This window comes from Ipomoea nil, unplaced genomic scaffold (genome assembly GCF_001879475.1).
Source record: "Ipomoea nil cultivar Tokyo-kokei standard unplaced genomic scaffold, Asagao_1.1 scaffold2792, whole genome shotgun sequence".
In the NCBI taxonomy this organism is placed as follows: Eukaryota; Viridiplantae; Streptophyta; class Magnoliopsida; order Solanales; family Convolvulaceae; genus Ipomoea; species Ipomoea nil.
This window is the reverse complement of record NW_017619220.1, coordinates 1,388,158-1,412,440: the sequence shown is the minus strand read 5'-3', so window position 1 is coordinate 1,412,440 and position 24,283 is coordinate 1,388,158. Positions and strand designations below refer to the sequence as shown.

The following is a 24,283-nucleotide window of genomic DNA, read 5'->3' as shown; positions in this document are numbered from 1 at the left end:
CCTTGGAGGAAGGATTCATAAATAATAAGGCTACCAAACAACAATTTCTATTCAATGTAACTGAAATTTTACCACATTGATGGCACATAGACTTGTTCTTTCAGGTTCTGTGTGGCACTTTCAGTGGGAAAACCCCTTACAGCGCCAATCGTCCACTGGGATATTATCCCTGCAGAAATAGCAAATCGAAGTTGCCTCTCCAAAACATCTTGGTTCTCGAACATCTCTGGCTGAGTCGTGAGTTTTCTCATGATTCCCGCAACAACAGCATCCCCAGAACCGGTTCTGTCACACGTGAATGGCGTTATAAGTACATCTTCAGTCCCGACTACAACCCCCTCAAAAGACGGGGTGTAATAATGAAGCCGAAGGGTTCCATCCGTCACGAACAAAAACTTCAAACGATCATGCCATAATGGAGCTACTTCTTCCCGGCTATAGTGGTAATAGTTTCTTATCTTCCTGGTTTGCTGAAAATCCTCAGCAAAGTATTGAGGTTTATAGTTTCTTTTATGTTCATAATGATCTTCGTCAAGAAGAAATTCTAGCTCGCTCCTTGAAACTTCAATGATATCTGCTTGCTCCCAGGCTCCCTTGATCACTTCCCAAGTCTCATCCCGCGATTTCCACAAAGGCAGTGGCAGATTCAAATCAAAGAATATAAGGCCACCAAACTTTTTTGACCATGAAATTGCTTTGAAAAGGGTGGAATGCATAGTGGGAGATGTTAGGACTTCTGAATTAAAATGGAAAATTCTAGCCTGCAACAGAACATCAGAACCAAAAATTAGTTCCAGATACCCAAAATCCCAGAGAATGCTACTCTTATGTACATAATTTCCAATGCTATCATCATATCATTTAAGCAAAATATCCATCAAAAATCATATTCAAAATTGAAATTGCAATCTATCAAGTTATTTGCAGAGCTATTCTCAGCAACTTCTTATGCAAGTATTGAATATCTATTTACATCTAATAACAGGCACAAAAACTACATTTCAGAGACAACGATGCCTTTCAGCAATCATTCATTTCTAGTGCATAAAATGCAAAATCACCGGGGATAACCCAACCAAATTGATCAGGCTTTTGACTTGGTAACCACAGGATTACAAGTTCAACTCCCAAGTCCCAACGAGAGCGGCCTATTGACCTTTTAGGTGCAACCTAGGTTAGTTTACCTCCATGTGGTCACAACTCACAAGACCCCAAAAATGCATAATCAACAAGGGTAACTGCATAGCAAGTTGGTGAGGCTGTTGACTTGATAAATAAACGATTACAAGTTCGACTCCCCACGGGAGCAACCTATTGGTCTTGTTTGAGTTAATCAACTATGGGCAATCTAGGTTGGTTTACCTCCATGTGATCACAAGGCGATGTTTACCCAATGCACCCCAAATTGCATAATCAACAGGGGTAACCGCATAGCAAGGCGACGTTTACTAGTGCACCCTAAAATGCATAATCAACAGGGGTAACCGCATAGCAAGTGGTGAGGCTATTGACTTTGATCAATAAACGGTTACAAGTTCGACTCCCCATGAGAGCGGCCTATTAGTGTTGTTTGAGTTAATCAACTATGGGCAATCTAAGTTGGTTTACCTCCATTTGGTCACAAGGTGAGGTTTACCCAGTTTACCCCAAAATGCATAATCAACTGGGAAAGCCTCGTAACAAGCAAGTTGGTGAGGCTGTTGACTTGATAAATACACGGTTACAAGTTCGACTCCCCAAGGGAGCAGCCTATTCGTCTTGGTTTGAATCAATCAACTATGGACAACCTAGGTTGGTTTAACTCACTCGGGAAGGATTTCCCTGGTAACCCAAAATGCATAATCAACAAGACAAATGAGTAAGATGCTTCTCTTTAACTACACTATACCTCTTTGAGCACAGCAAGATTCAATTCAGAGCTGAGCAAAGAATCTTCAGCACAGTCCTTAACTTTCTGCACCTTCATTTTCCCATTCTCAAACTTGATTTTCATATAGGAACAACCTGTCCTCGCATTTCCATCAATTTTCACGGCCCTCGTTTGCACTTTCTCATTATTCATCAATAGAACCATCTCTTCCCCAAACTCGTCATCCCCGACTTTCCCCATAAACGCGGCTCTCCCACCCAGCCTCACGTGAGATATAGCCACATTTGACGGCGGCCCTCCCGGAGCTCTGACGAACTCCGGCGGGTTCCACTGCAGCATCTTCCATTCGGAATATATATCCGGGTCCATTTGCTCCGGCGCCACCCTCACCGTGGGCACGAACTCCTTCTGGGCCGCCCCGAAGCAGCATATCAGAGGCGGGGATTCGTAGGGAAAATCGACACCGTCGTCGTAATCGTCTACCTCGTCAGCATTTACCGGAGGCTCAACGTAGGACTCAAATTCTTCGGTGTCACTTTGAGTTTCTTTTCTTGGACGAGCCCTGGACCTTTTTGTAGCGACAGATTCTATGGTTTCACTTTGAGGTTCTTTTTTTGGACGACCTCTGGGCTTTGAAGAAGGTGAAGTCTTTTTCAGGGCACGGCGGGAGGTTTTTGAGGGTTGTTGAGTGGTGGTGTGGTCATCGGCGGAGGAGGACTTTGGCGGATTTGGGTGGCAAACGTAACGGTGTTTGGGTAAAAAGGTTGATACTTTGAAATGGGTAAGAGAGTTGAGGGCTAGAGAGTGAGAATGCTGAGAAAGGGAAGATGGAAGGAAATGAATTGCTGCCATGGCCATCATTGGTGTTAGGGTTTATCCATTTCTATTTTCTAGCAATTTTGTGGGATAAAAGAGAGGGGTTTTGCTTCTCAAAAAAAAAAAAAAAAAAAAAAAAAAAAAAAAAGAGAGGGGTTTTGACTTTCAGCCATAATCGGGTCATTGACCCGAATAATAAAATCGGCAACTGCACTTTACATTACTACAATTTTATTTTTTTTTTTTTTGAGAAATTTACATTACTACATTAGTTCCCAATTTAGGATTGTCATTCCTCTTCTTTTTTCTTTTTTTTTTCTTTTTTTTTTTTTTTTTAGAAATTTACATTACTACATTAGTTCCCAATTTAGGATTGTCATTCTTATTATTTTTTTTTTTTAAAGCCAAAGAAACCTGGTATTATAAAAGCGTAGAAATATAGTCTGTCCGACAGAGTCCCAGCACAAAGAGCTAGTCTAAGCATAGGCTACTGTAGCAAGAGTATGTGCAAGTAAATTAGCCGAGCGTGGCACTAAACTAATAACACAATGAGTAAAAGAAGATAAAAGTTTCCGGCAATCATCCACCACTATCCCCACATATGAGAGAATACTCAGTCGAGATGGCGACAAACAATTACGAAGCTCTGAGCAATCAGTAAAGAGATCGAAAGCCGAATATCCACGATCTTTAGTCATGACAAATATCTGTGTCATGAGGTCCTCCACATACATTGCAACAAAGAGCTAATGCCATGCACGGTTGAGACTTAGCTTCAAGCTTCTCTATTTTGGATTGAAGTATCTCAATCTCATGTGTCATTGCTTCTACATTGGCATCATGGCTACATGTTCTTTCACTTCATACATCCCGGACTTAGAATCTCTCTTTTGTATCAAAAAGAAGTGTTGGACGAGATTCTCTCTATAAGTGCCTCGGCATCCGGCGGTGAAGATGAGACAAATACACCATTCGATGAGGAGTCTAATAGCATCTTGCCTTCGTCCGTCAAGCCTCCATAAAATGAACTTATCACGTCCCGCGGATGAAGTAAATCCGGGGGACATTGCCTCTTAAGTGACTTGAATCTCCTCCATGTCTCGCCAAGACTCTCTAATGAACTTTGCTTGAATTCTTGCACTTGCTTGCGTATCTTCGTAGTCTTGGTCAATGGAAAGAATTCGTTCATGAATTCTTTGTGCAATTGCGCCCATGATACAAAATGATGGTCATCTTGAGAGTCTAGCCATCTTTGTGCTTCACCAATCACCGAGAGCGGAAATAATTTCAATCTCACAATCTCATCTAGCGCACCTTCCTGCTGAAACATCCCACATGCTCTTATAAACCTTGTAATATGTGTATGCGGATCCTCCGAGGGTGAACCTCCAAACGGGCAGTTTTGCACTAAGTTTAACACCGGCCGGGTGAATATGAAAATTGACGTTTTCCAAATCCGACACTCGAATTGAGTTGTGTATAGAGAAATCGGGAGTCATGTACTCTGCGATGGACCTCCCTCTTTGCTCGTTTGGTGCGTCATAGAATTCCTCGCCTCGGTTGGGATCCGATTGTCCTTGTCTTTCCATCATATGGTCCTCCTCTTGATTTGGTTCTTGAGAGATTTGAACTCATCCTCCGAAAACATGTGCTCCTTGATTAATTGGTGGGTTTGTAGGTAAAGGGTTTCATCTTCCAATTGCACTTGATGGTGCCATTTCTTCAATTAGAATGTGATTACGAATGGTTCTTCTTCTTGTGGCTTTAGTTATCTCCGAATTCAAAGGTAACAATCCGTGATTTCCTTTGGCTCTTGTTTGCATTCACCTAAGAATGAGAAACAACAAAGCATTCCTGCCACAACTAAAAGTAGTTGAATGGAGGGTAAGTGCAAACAATTTTGTGTAACAAAACAAAAAGAAAAGAATACAAAACAATAGTATCAAGGCAATAAACCTAAATCAACTCAAACTTCTAACTACTAATGTTTGTCATCCCCGGCAACAGTGTCATTTTGATGTATCTCTTCTCTTCTTACGCGTCAAAAGATTTGGGATGAACCCCGAGTTTTATCGTTCTCTAGGGATGGAAAATTGGAAGAGTCGGAATGCATTGAGTTGAGAGAGGCCTATTGCCGATCATGTACCCCGTCACGATTATGTACATGATTGAGTCGCTTTGTAGCATGTAGAAGAAGTCAAACAACAATAAAAATGCTAAATGAAATCAAATGTACAGAGCTAGGATAGGATTGCTCGCCTCTCTCTTGATGCATCCAGGATCATTAATATAGATTAGGATATCGCAAAAGTAGAGTTATGGGAAGACATGCTAGGTCTGTTCACCTCTCGGTATACTAGGATTCCTCTAGGCTTAGAGCAGCTTTAGGTGACTAAGTCCTAAGGGTCATTTCTACAAACACATTGCCTACACTTCATTCCTAGTTTCATCCGCGCGGATCTTGAACTAGGAAATGCCAAAGAAAGGGGTCTACAAGTGATCTAGCTATCTCTTGCTTAGCTCACTTGCTTGGATCAACTTGAGGAGTTGGGCGGACTCCACAAGAAGCATACAAAGCTATCAAGGGCAACACAACTCATAAACATATTCAGCATCCTTTCATACAATTGCAATATCAAAACCTAATTAAGAATTGTATCACACATTAGCATCATGATCGAGATTCACAATCCTAATCCTATCTAAATCTAGCCCCACATAGCTAGTTGCAACAACAAAACAAAGGAATTGAAATAGCAATTAAAGTAAGAAATCAATTGAAATAGGAAAACAATAAATTGTACCAATCTAGAATGAAAATCAATGTCTTCTTCTACAATGAATCTTGTAGGGAAGGTTGTCAATCTTCTTCTCCAAGATCTCCAAGCTAAGAGAGACTAGCAATCTAAAAATCTAGAAAGAGAAAGTGTTCTTCCGCTCTCTAATTCTTCTCTCTAAAATCTAAAACTTTCCAAAAAAGAACTCCCCTAATCGCACTTGAAGACGTCGTGCTGCTTTCCCACGCCACGATTCATGCGTGTGGATCCGTCACTAAAGCTGGGCCTCGCCTCCTCCCACGCATGTGGAGGAGGTGCGTGGAAGTTTCTATTTTGCTTCCACACATGTGGGCTCCTACGTGGATCTTTCTGTTTTGTTTCCATGTAGGGTCCCACGCGCATGGCTGGTCTCAGCACGGCTCCGGTTTTTCTCTTCCCTTGTGATGCTCATTTCATGCCCATACGCCTCCGTTTCAAGCTCAAAACCTTCACAATTCATAAAAACATAAAGTAGAGTGGTGTTTTGCAGCACATTAGCAATTATAAGCATAAACAACCATAAATCATGCACAAAGGATATCAAATAGATATAAAATTCCCTCTTAAAGACCCTCAAACATGTGTGTCTTTGACACTTATTAGAGAGCCACTTGATTGTCACACCATAGCTTCGCAGGAATATCAGCCTTAGTCCTATTTCATTCATAATGTGATATATCCACAAGATTTCATAGGTTACTTGTGATATTGCTCTATACTCTGACTCTACACTCGACCGTTCGACAACATCCTGCTTCTTACTTTTTCACGAGATCAAGTTCTCACCAAAGAAGACACAAAATCCGGTTGTAGATCTCATATTCTCCTTAGACCCTGCATATGCAAAGCACTCAATCTTCATATGTCCATGGTTTTGATATACAATTCCACGCCCTAGAACCCTTTCAAGTAGTTCAAGATTTGTTCAACAGCTCTCCAATGGTCAACAGTTGGAGATGCCATAAACTAACTTACAATACTGAGTGGGTAAGCGGATATCATGACGAGTTACAGTTAGGTAGTTTAGCTTCTCAACCAATCTTCTATATCTTTCTGGATCATCAAATGGCTCCCCCTCTGATGTCAACTGTGAATTAGGGATGATTGGAGTATTGCACAGCTTTGCTCTTAGTTTCCATGTTTCTGTCAATAGATAAAGTACATATTTTCTTTGGGAGAGAAATATACCTTTCTTACTCCATATTACATCGACACTTAGAAAATACTTTAATGTACCAAGATCTTTAGACTGAAATTGACTATGAAGAAAGGTCTTAAGAGATACAATACCAGTGATGTCACTACCTGTGATGACAATGTCATCCACATAGACCACTAATAAGATAGTACATGTGTAACACCCCTAATTCTACTAAACCGGAATATCAAAAATAGACAACATTTTCTTATTTAAAAGACGAAATTGAAATGCGGAAGAAAATCTCTATATATGTTAAAGCAAAATGAGATACTGTAAAAAGTTCCCGCCCAATGTAATATTAAGTTTAAGCCAATACCAAGTTTAAGCCAATCAAAATCAATTACTAAGTTTAAGCCAGCCAATCAAAATCAATTACTAAGTTTAAGCCAATCAAATCAATTACTAAGATTAAGCAGCCAATCGAATTGAAATCAATTACTAAGTTTAAGCCAATCAAATCAATTACTAAGATATCTAAACATCTATATATATTTTACATCCTCTGCAATACAAACACTATCAAGGAAGTTGTGATAGTGTATGAAATCCAGAAATGCTCTTCGCTTGCGAGTTATGAGAGCGTATGAAATCCCCGAGAGAAAATCGTCTTCCATAATCAAAGCCAAGGAAGTTGTCTTCCATGAACAACAGGTAAGTTCTTTTACAAATCTTAATTCAAATCAAGCTACATCAATCAGTTTATACGAGACCTTGTCAAAAGCTCTATTCTATGAAAACTAAGAAACTGAAGGAATTGTGAACATCAGGATGAGATCTTTGTGTGTGAATTTTGAATTTTAAACAATTGAATGATGAGAACTGAATAAGTTGTATTGTATAAGCTGTCATTACAATTGTACGGACAGGAGAAATATATACAAGAGGAATTATATGAAGACTGGATTGGGAGTCATAAAGTGACTCAAATACAAAGAGTCCTAATATTCCCCCTCAAACACATGGTATACTAGTAACATGTACTTGTCTCTAAGAAAAGAAAACCTAGAACTAGGCAAAGCTTTAGTAAATATGTCTGCAAGTTGATCTTTTGTTGAGATGAAATTGACTTGAATTTCTCTAGCAGCAACTCTATCTCGCACAAAGTGAGAATCTATCTCTACATGTTTGGTTCGAGCATGAAAGATGGGGTTGGCACACATATATGTAGCTCCAAGATTATCACACCATAATTTGGGAATTGAAATATCTAGGACGTGAATCTCTCGTAGAAGGGACATTCATGCAGTTAAATTTTCAGAATGGTGTGAGGCTATGGATCAAGAATTTATATGGAACAGGGCCACGGACCAGGAGAGCTAAACCCGTTTCAACTATGTGTCTATGCTCTCGTTCGACACAATCGTTTTGTTCATGAGTGTAGGCACAAGACTGTCTATGAACAATTCCTAATTGAACAAAAGAATGATGTAACTTTTTGTATTCAGCCCCAAGGTCAGAGTGAATGGATTTTATTTTTCTATTGAAGGGGCGTTCAACCATTATATGAAACTTATCAAAGATGGCAACAAATCTGATTTTAATTTCATGGGAAAATACCAAGTGTAGCGGGTATAATCATCCACAAAAATAACAAAGTAGCGATAACCATCAATAGACAATAAAGGAGCTGGACCCCAAATATCTGTATATATTAAATCAAGAACACTAGTGGTGGATGACTCAACACGTGACAGTGGAAATCGAGAAAATTTGCCCAATTAACACGCTGAACATAAACTGGAATTACAACGAATAGTACGACTAGAGCCACTAACCGAACAAGATTGAAGAATTTGAGTAAGGACACGTTGATGAGGATGACCCAAACGATCATGCCAAATCGAAGCGGTAGCACGAGCGGAGAGAAACACAGAAGGAGACGAATTTGGAATATGTAAAGTGTATAGGCCACCCGAACTATTGCCTCGTAGGAGGATTTCCTTAGTGGTGATATCTTTCACAAGAAAAAAAAAAAGAAGGATGAAACTCAAATAACACATTATTATCTATAGTAAAACGTTGAACAGATAATAAAGAGGTAGACAGACCAGGAACATGCAATATATCAGACATCATAAAAGGCCTAGAAGGGGTATTAAAAGTAGCATGACCCACATGATTAACAGATAGGCCCATACCATTACCAACACGTAAAGTGTCATTACCAGTGTACTTGTCCGAGGTTGAAAGAGCAGCTATGTTTGGAGTTGCATGATTTGTGGCTCCAGTGTCCGGAACCCAAGTATGAGAATTTGACAAGGTTTTAGTTCTCAAACCATCCTGAAACACCAAATTAGCCTGAGAACCCGGAGCCCCTGAATAACGTCGAAAACAATTGGCTCCCGTGTGACCTAAACTTTTACAAATTTGACACGGATCATCATAACGCCAAAAATAATTGGCTCCCGTGTGACAAAAACCTTTACAAATTTGACACGGATCATCATAGCTCCAAAAACAATTAGCTCCCGTGTGGTCGAAACATTTACAAATTTGACACGGATCATCAAAGCCACGTCTACCACGTTGTTGACTTCGATGCGGACTATCACGATTCCAACTACCATTGCCTTGTTGCATGATTTCATCGTTGGATGTTGACGAAAGAGTCATTGTTGGCGTCGAAAGAGTCACTGCTTGCTTAATCTGATTCTTGGATGTCTGCATACGTTTCTTGGAAATTATGCATTATTAAACAACAAACACAAGGCACTCTGATCTTGGAAATTATGCATAATTTGCTTTGATATTGTATGGAAATTCGAGACCATCAGGCAAACTGTGTTGTCCTCTAAATTAGATCGATAATAATAATTATCATGAACTCTAACTAACTGATATCAGATGAGAACTGAATAAGTTGTCATTACAATTGTACGGACATGGGAAATATATACAAGAGGAATTTTATGAAGACTGGGATTGGGAGTCATAAAGTGACTCAAATACAAAGAGTCCTAATACTAGTCCTAATATGAATGATAGTGGTTTTTTTTTTTTTTTTTTTTTTTTTTTTTTTTTTTTGCTGAACAATGAACATATAGACATTTTTTGTCTAAGGCATTTCAATGGGGGATGAGATGTCATTCCTACTTCGAATCTGATAGACATTTTATTATGTTTTTCTATATTTCATGATGGATTTGTCTAAGTTATTCCTACATCCTTATTACTATTTAGAATAAGGTAGCAACAATGCTTTCTATGCTATTTCATAATATTTTGCAGGTTTAGAAGTACATATACAAGAACACATCACCATAGCAAATGAGAGGACTCCAAAAGCTGATAGAATTTTATTATCATTATCTATATTTCAAGGTGGATCTCTCTAAGTTATTCCTAATTCCTTATTACCAATTAGAATTAGGTAACAAACAGTGCTTCCTTTTGGCTTTGGGTTTATTTTGCCAGATTTTGGAGTACATATACAAGAATACATCACGCAACAAATGAGAGGACCAAGGCAAACAATGTGAAACAACTAATTTCAAGAGCACATATATCATGCATGAAGACACAAAAAATAGATTTTTTTTTCCTACAAAAAAAAAAAAAAAAAGGTTATGATAGAATAGTGTAGGACATGTATTCTATGTAATAATATTGTTAAGCTTTAACCTGCACAAAACACAATACATGACATTTTGTTATTAATGGGAAAAATCACAAAATAGAGCTAGGAGTCATGGTAACATCAAAGATATTTTTTGTGATAGTTTTTGACAATGAGTAGAAATTTATAAATAGAATGATATTCCTCAAAAAGACTAATCACATATAAAGATTCCAGTAAATAACACAGTTAAACTAAAAAAATAAGCATAATTATTCAATATGCTCATTGTTTTAATATTTAAATGATATATACATTTAAATAATCTTTTTGTTATTATTATTATTATTATTATTATTATTATTATTATTAGTAGGAGTATTAGTATTAATTACTTATAGGTATAATTGGATAATACTATATTTATATATTATTATATACATATATATCATACATCATATAGAGTTATTAGGATCGTATTTAGGAATGATATATATAATTGGGTAGAATAAATTAATTATATATATTAATTTAAAAGTAAACTATTAAAAGGTTTGAAATGATGTAATAAACTACTTTAAAACTATTTGACAGATTGGAATGTCGCAAAAGTCTCTCTGTAATTAAATTTTTTATTTGTAATTATGAAATTAATTACCATATATAAAAATAGTCTATTAAAATGCAGAATATTTATTTATATAATCATTATTATTTCAATATGAACGTATGTAACTGTCAATTCCATTATTTACAATATACTCCGTACATAATATACTTTAACAATGTAAAAAAAAAAAAAAAAAAAAAAAAAAAAAAAAAAAACACACACACACACACACGCACACACATTAACTACTACAAATTTATAGGCCGTGCTTCGCACGGGTATCATACTAGTTAAAACTTTAAAACAAAAAGGGGTGTTATGCCATGCTTGTGCAACCATCTAAACCCAAACGCACATGCTACAAGATTCTATCTATAAATCTAATTACAAAGCATATATACAACAACTCAAGATCTAACATAAACCATATACCATGAACAACTCGGGATACTAGTTCTATGCCACACTCTCAACTAGCCACAAGATCCAGATCCTGAAAACATATTTCAAACATTAGTGAAAGAATGCTAAGTAAATTCCCCTCCAACTCATAAAGACTACATACATATACTTTAGTATTCGAAATAGGTTTTGAGACTGGCATATAGAATATATAGCAACGTAACCAACTCAACAGAGGTTTTTAAAAGATTCAATTTCCCAGGAATACTAGGTTCAAGACCAAATCAAGAGATGAGGTAATCAACAAGAGAATTCCAAGCAGTGGTATATATATACATAGCCAAAGGAAATATATATATATATATATATATATATATATATATATATATATATATATATATATATATATATATATATATATATATATATATATATCCATAGCCAAATGCACAATAATAATACAATATCCAACTGTAACACAAGTCTATCCGAAACACCAGTCCATCTGAAACACCAGTCCAACCACACATACCAAAAGTGGAGTCGAGGCTCTCTTCCACCAATCCAAATGGAGCCGGAGCTCATATTCCACCAATCCAAGGAACCGAAGCTCAATAATATAATATATTCAAAGAAATGTATATATATATATATATATATATATATATATATATATATATATATATATATATATATATATATATATATATATATATATATATACACATATACCCACATATAACACACAAACCAAATGGATATCAAGGGAATAGGATTCATGATACAATAAAAATCCGTAGTTTAGGCAAAAGAGTTCATAAGACACTGGAATAACTCAACTTGAACCAAAGTCTGACCAACAATGCACTGGAGACAAAGAAATAGCATACTGAAAAATGCACAAGACCAAACTGAAGAGGGAGACGGGGTCACTGGACTCGCCAATCCCACCCATGAAGGAAACGGGGAAGGGAGACGGGCGCAATGACCCCGTCGTGCCCCCCCCCCCCCCAACACACCTTGCGGGGTTGGTTAGTGGGCTCCTCACGTTCGCTGGTCACCCTCGCTAGGTAAAAACATAACAACGAAACAGAAGCTCAGCTTAACAGTGAATGATACTCATCAACACAGTAGCCAAAATACATCAGAAATCTCAACAACTCAAGACTAAAACACTACCAAAAATCATAAGGATTCAATACATAGAATATAGCTCAATATCAACACAACTCTTCAAGAACAAGACATTTATCAAGAATAAACATCAAGTACATACTCAGAGATTTCAAGAATACATAAATCATCATTATAGAAGGAAAATAGGTTTTGTTAGACATGAAAATTTACCTCTCAAGCTAACAATCTAACCTCAACCTCCAAGCATCGCCCTAGCAACCCTTCTTCACCTTGATCCTCTAAGAACCCCAAAACCCCAATGTAGATAAATGAAGAAATGATATATAAATATGATAGAATGAGAAGGGAAAATGCAAGAGAAAGGTAGTTCTTACTATATCCTAGTTTGAAGATGGATAAAAGATGGAGCTTTGTATTATTTTCTTTGAGTGAAATGGAGATGAATTTTTAGTGGATGGGGGAAGGGAAATGGCGTGAAAGTGGAGTGGGGAGGAAGACAATGTGAGAATGTAGTCTAGGTTATAATACAAGATGTGATAAGATATATTAGATATTCATATTTGTATATATTAGGTTAAGATAATAGGAAATGGGTTATGGTAATATATCCAATGGGCCACTTTATTATATGAAGTATATATATTATAAATTCAAGGCTTAGTTTATAAGACTGGGTCAATAAAGCATAAATTGAAGTAGAATATTAAAGTCCATAAATAAAGGTCTTAGAAGAATTATATATACTATATATACTCATGAGAATTGGGCTTAGAAGGAATTTATACAATCTAGGGATTATTTATAATTAAAAGATTTGGGCTTAATTTGAATAATAAACCCCTTAGAAAAATAATTACAAATACTAATTATGAAATAATTAGTACGGGGTGTCACAACATGTTTTAGAATGCTTATAAAAAACATAGTGATCAGACTTCCTTTTCAGTTGCTTGATTGAATTTCCCAAACCATGCACGAGGGCTTTGTCTTAGGCCATAGAGAGATTTGCGAAGGCGACAAAATTTACCATACTCCCCCTAAGCAACAAACCCAGGTGGTTTCTCCATGTAGACTTATTCGTGAAGATCACCATGTAGAAAAGCATTCTTAATGTCTAGTTGGTGTAAGGGCCAATCGTATGTAGCAGCCATATAGATGAGCAATCTAACAGAGGTCAATTTCGCGACAGGGGAGAATGTGTCAGAGTAATCAATACTTTATGTTTGAGCATACCCTTTTGCAACAAGACGAGCCTACAATCGAGCCACTGACCCATCAGGATTAACTTTCACCGCAAACACCTATTTGCACCCAATGACCTTCTTACAAGCAGGTAAATCCACCAAGTATCATGTACCATTGAAATCTTAAGGCATTTATTTCCTCAATCATAGCGTTACACCCCCCAACTAGAATGTGACAAGGCTTGTTTCACAGTTTTAGGAGTTTGTATATAGTCAAGAAAGGCAATAAAAGAGCAAGAAATAAGGGGCAAGTGAGTATAAGAGACAAAAGATGAAACATGATAAGTACATGATCTTTTACCTTTGCGGAGAGCGATCATACGAAAAATAGTCGGCTCAGGAGTAAGGACATGAATTAGGCATACTGTTAGGAGCCAAAGAAGTGTATGGGTTGGGGTTAACTATTTTTGGAACAGACTGTTGTTTACGAGAATATACCTGAGTGATTGGTGGTCGTAAAGCTAGGATAGAAGCGGAAGCGGTGGTAACCGTATAGATGAGAGCATCTTCATCGTCTCTATGGCTTTCAGAATTTGAAGGAGGTGAAAAGGGAAAATCTTCATGAAAGGTTACATTAATAGACACTAGATATCTTCCTGTAGACGGACAATAACATCTATACCTCTTCTGGACAAGAGAATATCACAAAAAGATGCACTTTAGAGATTTTGGATCTAACTTCGTGATATGGGGCCTAACATCTCTCACAAAACAAATACATCCAAATGTTTTTGGTGGAATAGGAAACACAATTTTTGTAGGGAAAAGACACTGATAGGGTGTTGTACCATGTAAAATCGAAGATGACATACGGTTGATAAAAAAACACGCAATAGAAACTACATCAGCCCAAAAGTGTTTGGGAACGTGCATTGGGAACAAGAGAGCCCAAGCAGTTTCTAATAAGTGTCTGTTTTTTCTGATGGGGAAATCGAACATAAACTTTTCGTATCGATCCCTACGAACGGCGCCAATGTTGGTTTTATGACTTTTGGGCAGTCAACGGCAGACCAACACTACGGTTAAAATGACGAGAAAATAGAAAAAAATTGTGCATAAAATATTGGAACTTTATATTAATGAGTATTACTGGTGAATAATGAAAGTTGTCCCCTCTCCCATGGATGGAGGGTCTATTTATACATATTTCGGGCTAAGAGCCCTACAAGGAATAAAAATCCTAGACTGCCTCATATTGGGAGTCTTTGTTACATTGAGAATAATAAGACCTAATTCTATTATACTAAAAATAATGAGTCCAATTCTAATTATATTGGGAATAATAGGCACAATTCTTGACAAACTCTTGGGTTGCTCCGTATCGTTTATCTTTCTTGGGTTTTCTTAATCCAATTGCTTTCTTAGGCTGGTCCATGTGGCCCAGGCCTAGTACACTATCCATCATTTAGCAAACTAACAAGACTCACAATTTAAAGAAGACACCTTACTAAATTGCGAACACATCTTTTTTCAACAAAGGTAAAGAAAGGTGTCCCCAAACGACAATAGACTTCAAAGGGAGTATACATCTCGAAGCAGTCAACATTTCTTGGAATATAGGAATCAAGAATATAGAGGCCACCAGACTAATGCCCTTTACCAATAATTCGCTTCGTCGTAAGATCCTGAAACATGCACTGAGTAGGAAAAAAAGGTTACAGAATAATTCAGAGCATTAGTGATTTCACTAACAGAAATCAAATTAAAAGACAAGTTGGGAAGGATCAAGATAGAGGACAATGGGATATCAAGAGTTGAATTAGCAATGCCAATTCCAAGTACCTTAGATGTGGATCCATCAACTAGAGTGACACGGGAAGTGGATGGAGATTATTGAAAGGTAGATAAGAGGCTAGAGTTACATGTCATATGATTAGTGTCACCCGAATCAATAACCCATTTGGAAGCTAAAGAGACGAGGCAAGTGTTGGGATTACCTGAGGTGGCAGCAGCTACAATTAAGACAGATAGTGAGGATTCTTGTTACCTTAGGAACTTAGCATAATCATATGTAGATATTACAACTGTTTTCTAACCATTAGCATCTAATTAAAGACACCACATTTGCAGACCGATTTCCTTGATTTCTATTTTGAAGCTTTCAACAATCCTTCTTCATGTGCCCCAATTTCTGACAATAATGACAAATGATCGTATTTGACTGTTATCCATGAGGATCCCTACTGTGATAATACGACTTCACATATTCCCCCTTAGATTTCTGGCTTACAAGGACACTATTCGATTGAGGAGGTTGAAAGGTCTCTGTGCGTAGTACTTTAAATCCGAGGATGGAGACCAACAAAAAAAATCATGATGGCCATATATTCTCGCTGTTTCTAGTTTTCTACTGTTCTTTTATATCCGACGTGAATGGCATTAACTAATTAAGGGCCTCATAAGTTTTCTTGAATTCCATAAAATAAGTCTACAGAGGTTTGTCAAGCATTTCAGTTCAATAAAAAGTCTTAGAAATATCATAGATTCCAATAATGTTGCCCTTACCCAAATACAAAAAATTGAGATAATCTAATAGCTCTTTGACAGTTTCACAGTAACTGACAAAACCAAAAATCTTAGAATCAATTGAGTTCCGTATTCAAAGAAATAACTTAGCATCATCACGCAACCAAATTTGTTTAGCTTTGTCATCTTCAGGTGGGTTTTTAGTCATATGGATATCTTTGTCAATACTACACAGATATATTTTAATGGTTCGTTTCCATTTCAAGTGATTTAAGTCATTTAGTTTGTGTTCTGTGATTCTTGCATTGACTTGAAAAATATCAGACACAACTAGCTAGAGACTTATTCTTAGTCATTATGCTACCAAAGAAAAAAAAAAAAAAAAAAAAAAAAAAAAAAAACCCAACCACACATACCAAACATATTATAGGCAGTAAATAGACCAACCACACTATCGACCAAAATTAATATAGAGAGATATTACCGGGGCCTCCAATGCCCAAATCGAGCCTAGAACAGTGTTGTGGATAATCGGGCGACCTTGGGATAAGAAGTCGGAGTTAATTCTGACGACGGAGTAGAGCTCGCGCCAGCCTCCAATGCCCAAATCGAGCCTAGAACAGTGTTGTGGATAATCGGGCGACCTTGGGATAAGAAGTCGGAGTTAATTCTGACGACGGAGTAGAGCTCACGCGCTGGCGCGTGGGATGCCGGCGAGTGACAGTGGCGACGCGTAAGGGCCACGCTCCGGACAGAAGCTCCCCAAACTTGGCAAAGTTGAAAGGGTAATAAAAAATCATAGTTGTGTTTTAAAAAGTTATCAATCAAACAATAATTATGATTTGATTCTCATTCCTAGTATGTAAACCTATGAACCAAACACACCATGAGTGTGCATAGTGATGCACATCTTGAGAGAGGGTAATCACTAATCAATGTGCTAATTATCTAGCTAACTTTCTCTCAAAAGGTTGAATCTCCAATCCAAGGATCCCCACACCCCAACTCGACAGAGCATTTGAAAAGATGTAAATCACGGTGATTCAATGGTTTAAACAAACATGGTTAAATTATCTAGTTAACCTTGATTAGGCAAGTGATTAGGAAACTACAAGACTGGAGAATCCTCCGTGCAAGATTAAAATCTTATTAGCCCCGAACGTGAGAAGTGTTCCGGCTAGGAGGATTAGATAACTTGGGGTTAAGTAACTTGTACCTCAATAATACTCTATGACTGTTTCAAATGAGAGGTTACAAGTTCAAACCTTAGTGAATGTATTAACTCTTTATATTTCAATAGGTTAAAAAAAAAACTTTAATAGGTTAAAAAAAATATGTATAGATGTATATTATATTCTAATAGAGTCCGTAGTCTTAAAAAAAAACCCTTTGAAGCTTTGGCGCACCAAAGGTATAAAAAGAATTGAAGGTGTGTTTGATTTATGAGTTTAGCTATTCCAGAATTGGAGTTTTGTGCTGCTAATAAGCCAATGCCAATCAGAGCAAAACTTGTAGTGTAATTACATACATGCTGACACAAAATACAGCAAGAAAAACACTGGAAAACAAAGACAAATTAAACTGAGGAGGGTGCATTAAGATTCATTCACTCCACTGGTATCATAACTTCATTCGTCTTCAATGGAGGCAGCGTCCATGGAGGATTATACCTACCCAACTCGAATTCCCCAATTATCTTATACCCATCTCTCTCCAAACACCTCTTCAGCATCTCCACCTTCTCTTCCACCACTTTATCCGTCGCCGTCCCGCTGAACTTCACCACCCCATATTTCCTCTCCCCTCCCTCCTTAATCTTCACCCGCTCGTCCAGCGGCTTCGGCGCCTCCTCCGCCCTCGCGTACTTCGACGGGAGGATGAACTGCATCGTCACCGCCTTGCTCTCCCCCTCCCCGCCGCCGCCCTTGGTCACCACGGGCGCCGTCATCGCGATCTCCTCCGACGACGACGAAGACTCTCTGGTGATCACCGGCGCCGTCATGGCTATCTTTTCCGGCTTCGCGTTCTGGGGGTTGCCCAGCGCGCCGATGTAATTGGCGAGCAGAGTGAAGCCGCCGTCCTTGTTGCCCCTGAACTGGGTGGGGTGGTAGGTGACCTCCGCTATCACGGCCGGCGGGTACTGCCGGATTTCGTACTCCGCGGCGGCGTGAATCACCTCGTACTTGGGCGTTTCCACCGTGATTTTCCCAAGAATCATACCCATTTCGAAAGAATTCAAGATATTATGAAGGAGTGATCGAGAATGAGGGAGAAGTAGTGTATTTATAAGGAGGTTGTGGATATGGCGAGAAGGTTGTTTCAGTGTTTGTGTGGAATGGTGGGCGGTACTAAGATGAAGAGTCAAAACTTGGGGAAGGGGAAAGGAGGATAACCATGGAAAAGCTCAGAAGCTATGTGGACATTCTTCTGCCACGATGCTCCTCCTATCACCTATTGCTATTTCACATACCCAACATTTATCCTTTCATTGGTTGATTCCCCTCATGGTAATGGTAATACTTAAACATAATCATAACATAATTAGATTATCACTTTATTTTGACTTGTTTAATCGCTATTAACTGTTTAACTGGTTAAACATTCAATAATATGAGTGTTTGGTTAATCAGTCTTAGTCGTTTATAACAGCTATTGAAGCACAAAGAGTCAATGCTCTGATCTTCCATTTGAAAGAGTCACACTTAAAACCCAAAGTCATTATTTGAGAACCAGTAGTTTTTTTATGGTGACGGAGGAAATCCCAGCTATTAAATGACCACAAAGAGGTAAACTAGCCACTTACTTTTTTGGAGTGACGAGAAAAACGAACCCATAGCTACTATCCGAGTACATAAGAAGGAAAACCAGTGAATTTCTATAAAGAGAGGTGACGGAGGAAACTCCAGCTATCAAATGACCACAAAGAGGTAAAATAGCCACTTACTTTTTTGGAGTGACGAGAAAAACGAACCCACAGCTACTATCCGTGTACATAAGAAGGAAAACCAATAAATTTCTATTAAGAGATAAACCAGCCTATGTTGCCCATAGTTAGCCGGCTCAAATTAAGAGGGATAGGATTCAAACTTGTGACCTTATGGAGTTACAAGTTTGTATCTTTAGCCATCTTAAGTGGGTGGGTTACCCCATTACACCCACTTCATTCTTCACTCGAGGAATGAGAAATCAAGTCAGATGGTTCCTTTCAAATGCATCAGATAACAGTGTTGAGGCCACCAGTAAATGAAACAACAAGTGATTTCAAGTTGGAAAATATAGCTACACATATTCAGCAATGACCTTACTACAATACACAGAAACAACAAATTAAAAGTGAGAAGGCAGGCAGATTGAAGCTGTATTTTAATGATCATAACACTGGTTACTCATATTTGGCCACTGATCATTAAAGTACAGCTACAAAATAAACACGACCGCAACCATAAAGACTGCAAAACTGAACGAGGATTTTACAAAACAAAACGCAGCACGAACGAACCTAATTCTTACCATCTTTGATGGCTTTATCATCTACAACTACTTGGAACTTCTTGTACTCGTATTCTTTAGGCTCTGGAGTGAGCTCCTCGGGCACAATAGGCCGCCTGTTTCTCAAGACGCTCCAAACGAACAACACCATGAGTGTCCCTAGCGCTCCACACCCGGTACCAAAGATCAAAGCGCCGAGGATTTTCAACCCACATTCGTCGCTTCTCTTGGGAACACTCAGCTGCTCGGGTTTCCCCACACGAAAGGCCTTGGGATCCAACGGCTGAGAATGCATCCAATCTGGAGCAGCCCTTAACTTGAAACTCCATGAATATACATTACACTTGTGGGATTGGTTCCACAATCTTGATGTGCTTAACCCAACAAACACCTCATCCTCTTTCCACATTTGGGATAAGTCAACAAAGCAAGAAAGCAGTGGATAACCTGGCCTAATCTCACCCCATTTGCTCAACCTCACCTCCAATCTCTTTGAGCTTGCTTCATAATCAATCCAAGATTGCAACTTTTCACCACTATTGAGCTCCAAATTGATGGATGAAACATTCCCCACTTTAACAGATACCAAACTGCTCAAGTCAACCCCAACATGATTCCCATTAACATCCCCATATTTATCATCCTTCAATATATCAAACTCAACCCCAAGAAACTTGTAATTCTCCTTCTCCCCATTCAACACCCCAAATGACCCACCATCACCATCAAACACATTGAAAGGATACCCATCTGGTAACATAACAAATGCAAGCCCATCCCCACTTAGCCTTGACAAAGAAAACGCAAAATAAGTGGAAAAAGACACCAATTTCCTGGGTTTTCCCTCAACAAGCTTAATGGGTTTCTTGCTCATGATTCTTCCAGCCCCAGGACTCATTTCACTACCATCAATTTCTATAGACAAACTATCATTAACCACCTTAGTGTCACCATACAGAGCAATCAGAGAGTCAAAGTTTGAATCTTTGCCAAAATTCTTGAAAGCAAATGACAAGTTTGGGTCTGCAGACATGAATTTGAAGCAGAGACTGAGGAAAAAGAATGCCAAAAAGTACCTGGGCTTGGGGCATGAAACTGAGGCCATTCTTGATCTTGGTTTGAGCCTCTAGTTCACAGTATGTATTTTGTCTGCTCCTCTGGAATCACAAGAATGGATTCTTCTTCTTTATGAAGCCATGAAGAAGAGATAAAGCATCATTTATGTGCGTGTGATGTTTGTGTTAATGAGAAGAATTAAGAATAGTAATTTCTAGGGCTTGAGAGTTGAGAGTGGAGAAAATCAGAAAAATCTTGGGGAAAAGAGAAGGGGTGGTGGTGGGTTGGCTAACTTGGCTTGGATGTTGTGACAATTAAATTCGTTTCACTTGATTTCTGCTACCACTCTCTGCATCTCTCTCTCTCTCTCTCTCTCTCTCTCTTTGAGGTAGCTGACTGAGGGAATATATTAACTATTATACAAGATTCTGTAGGATCACGTCCTCATATTTTTCCATATTTTGTTTTTAGTCCTTTTCTTTTTCCAAATTACGAATTGCAACCACATCTCACTCATGTCGCTATCAATTTTTTCAAACTTAAGTCCACACGGATAACTCAGCTAGTTTTTGAATGACAGGTTATAAGTAAAGACATAGAATCAAGTGAGGGTGGACGAGAATTTCACCCTCTTGTGTGCAGGCATTGATCCTCACATATAATGAGTTGCTAAGTTATTGTGATTTATCCATTTAAAATTCTGTCGGATCGGATCGGGGTGTAAGGATCTTTAGGGCGAGAGATTTAATCGTTTATTGGAAAAGTGTTTTCAAACTTAAATTTTGATGGACCAAAGTTTAATTGAGAGGGTGATGTTATCTTATTGTGATTAATGGATTTAATGATAACATATAACATTGGTATTTATGAAATAATATTTATGAAAGCATTAAAAACATTTACAATAACGTCAAAATATCAAGAGTTAAAATACCAAAACAAATTCATAATTGTTTTTAGATTTATGTTAATTTTATTACAAACTTTTGTAAGTAACAAGTGCTGGAAACTACTTAGTCCAAAAATTAAAGAACAAAAATATAAGTACAAACATTTTAGTTTATAATAAGGTCCAAATTGGTCACTGAACGTAATTTGAAAGTACAATTAGGCTATTGAACACTCTAAATATATGCAATTTCACCTTATAACAGGTTAATACACATTCCTTCCAGCTGTCTGCTTACGTGGATAGTGAGCTGACATTTTTTTAAATAATTTTTAATAAAAAAACTACAACTAGATTAATCCTGCTTACTAATTCTCTTATATTATTGAGTTAATCAATACATTATTTTAATGAATAAAATATCTAATTTCACTTTAGTTGTTCTATAAATAACATTTTTAAAAAATTTACCGTAATCTACTACCAAGAACCAACTAAGTTTAATAAATGGATGGTGTTTTTTCTTTTCTCCTTTTGGATGAGTCAAATCGGGTTAAAAAAAATATTCCATGCTTTATTTAAATTAATTAAAAGTTTTACTATTAATGTAAAAAATTGAAATAATATTTTAATAATTTATATTAAATTGTTTTTTTTATAAAAAATAAGATACAATCATTACAAAAGAAATAATTATAACCTTTTTAATTAAAAAAAATCAAGATCATTTTTATATACACATGAATATATTGAAGATTGAATCTATTCATTGCAAGATTCTTGAGACATGCAAGGTTGATAGCCCATGTTGCAAAAATTGCACCTAAGTGCGGATTAATCGGCGCTAGGCGGTGGCTGACCGCTTAGAATTTTAGTAGAGTCGTCGTTCTAGGCGACCGGCCGCCTAGGCAGATGTTTAAGTTGTCAGTTAGTTATTTTTTTGTGTTTTTTTTTAAAAAAAAAATAATTAAGAAACGCCTAGCGATTTATGCAACATTGTAGTTATAGCTTATAAGTGAAAATTAGTAGGGAAAATTTGAAAGTTTAAAAAAGAATAGGCACTTAGGTGGAAATATATAGAATTATAAGGTCAGAATTGCAAAAATGCCCAACATCCTAAGCAGCTTTCCGAGGACAGCTGGCAGTGCGATGCCACAACTTCACAGGCATTGAATGCCAGAAAACTGAATATTGGGTATTGGGGATAAATAAGATGGGTCGTTGAGTGGGTAGTAATTATCCCAGAGGAGTAATTTGTTTTATGAATTATACTTTTGCCCCACAAACTTTTTCATTTTTAATGATCACTTAATCACTTTTTTAAATCAATAATTAATGTTGTGATTAAAAGATGTGTAAGGGTAAAAAAAATAGATTGGTACGAGGGCCAATGTCTAAGTTGCAGTGTACGATATTTATTGCAGGTAAAAAAAATCAATTTAATTCTTTCTTATGTTTATTTTGTTTTATTTTTAATCAAGATTATAATAATTTACCCTACTTTTATTCAATTTTGTTTTTTTTTTTTTTTTTTTTTTTTGCATTAAAATTTTTCAATTATATTGATTTCATTTCATTTTGAGAAAAAAAATGTCAAATAGACTCTTGAACTTTATTCAGAAGTGTAATTAAGCCTCTAAACTTTAAAAAATTACAATTAAACACTCAAAAATGTCAAAATAAGTCAAATAAGTCCAGTTTAAATTTACCGCTGATGATCATCGTTGACCGTCGCTGAACATTGTTCACCGCCATTAAAAAAATCAATTTTTGGTGGAGAAGCCTTCTCCACCGGAGAAGACGATCGTTGAAATTTTTTTCAATTCGTACGACCACCAGAATTTTTTTAGTCGCGGGAATTGCCATCGTAATTGTCATTGGAACCCTAATGACCGGTTATTTCAGGTGGAAACCAGCTATTGGGTTTAGATGCACCAAAATAACAAGTTTAAATGTTTAATTGCACTTTTCTTTTAAAGCTCGGGAGTCTAATTGCACTTTCAAGTAAAGTTTAATGAACCCGCACGGGCTTAGCTCAATGGTTTGGTGGACAGTATTTGGGAGAAGAAGTAAAGTTTAATGACATATTTGACCCTTTTTGTATCTTTTTTTGACTCGATTGAAACAAATTAGTTATTTATTATGAATAATGTTATTTTTCCTCTCCTATTTTACCTCATAATGTTTACATTCTAATGTTGCAATAAATTTTTTTCATTCATTGACTATCGTGAACTAGTTGATCCTACCCCATGTTAAAAAAAAAAATAAAATCTATAGGAAACCAATAAAAAATTGTCACTTAAACCGTTTAGGACGAAATTAAGTAAAAATCACTAGTCAGGGGCCATTTTAAGTATTGTGGGTGGTAAATGAATTAAAAAAAAAAAGATTGGATATATAAGAGGGTAAAGGGTAAGTGGCATTGAGAGTTGAGAGTATAGTATTTATCCGACAGTAAGATAAGAAAGATGTGTTGTGCATTGTGCCCCTTACTTTGGCATCTCTCTTTTCTGCCATATCAAAAATCAAAAATTCAAAATTATATTAAAATTCCGCCCGCACGCCATAATATGCCCTCCTTGATCCACACCAACGGTCCACTTACATCAATAATATCCTATCTTTGGACCGTTGTCGGCTCAATACAATACACTCAACTTTATCAAATATTTTTGGGAAAAAAAAAATTAAATAAACCACCTAAATCAATAATTCATAGAAAATGGAA

General features: G+C 37.1%; 3 protein-coding genes across 3 annotated transcripts; all 3 read right to left on the bottom strand.

Moving 5' to 3' along the window:
- Window positions 1-2: 2 nt before the first annotated feature.
- Window positions 3-2,795, bottom strand: LOC109157835 (fructokinase-like 1, chloroplastic). The gene is made up of 2 exons (XM_019305670.1): window positions 1,889-2,795; window positions 3-761 (listed from the first exon to the last, which is right to left on the bottom strand). Exons 1-2 carry the CDS (start codon window positions 2,729-2,731, stop codon window positions 69-71), a joined length of 1,536 nt encoding a protein of 511 aa, XP_019161215.1. The 5' UTR covers window positions 2,732-2,795; the 3' UTR covers window positions 3-68.
- Window positions 2,796-17,615: 14,820 nt separating this feature from the next.
- On the bottom strand, window positions 17,616-18,573 carry LOC109157838 (heme-binding-like protein At3g10130, chloroplastic). Its single transcript, XM_019305674.1, has one exon. It carries the CDS (start codon window positions 18,340-18,342, stop codon window positions 17,725-17,727), a length of 618 nt encoding a protein of 205 aa, XP_019161219.1. The 5' UTR covers window positions 18,343-18,573; the 3' UTR covers window positions 17,616-17,724.
- Window positions 18,574-19,617: 1,044 nt separating this feature from the next.
- LOC109157772 (L-type lectin-domain containing receptor kinase VIII.2-like) lies at window positions 19,618-20,712 on the bottom strand. Its single transcript, XM_019305612.1, has one exon. It carries the CDS (start codon window positions 20,710-20,712, stop codon window positions 19,618-19,620), a length of 1,095 nt encoding a protein of 364 aa, XP_019161157.1.
- Window positions 20,713-24,283: the final 3,571 nt, after the last annotated feature.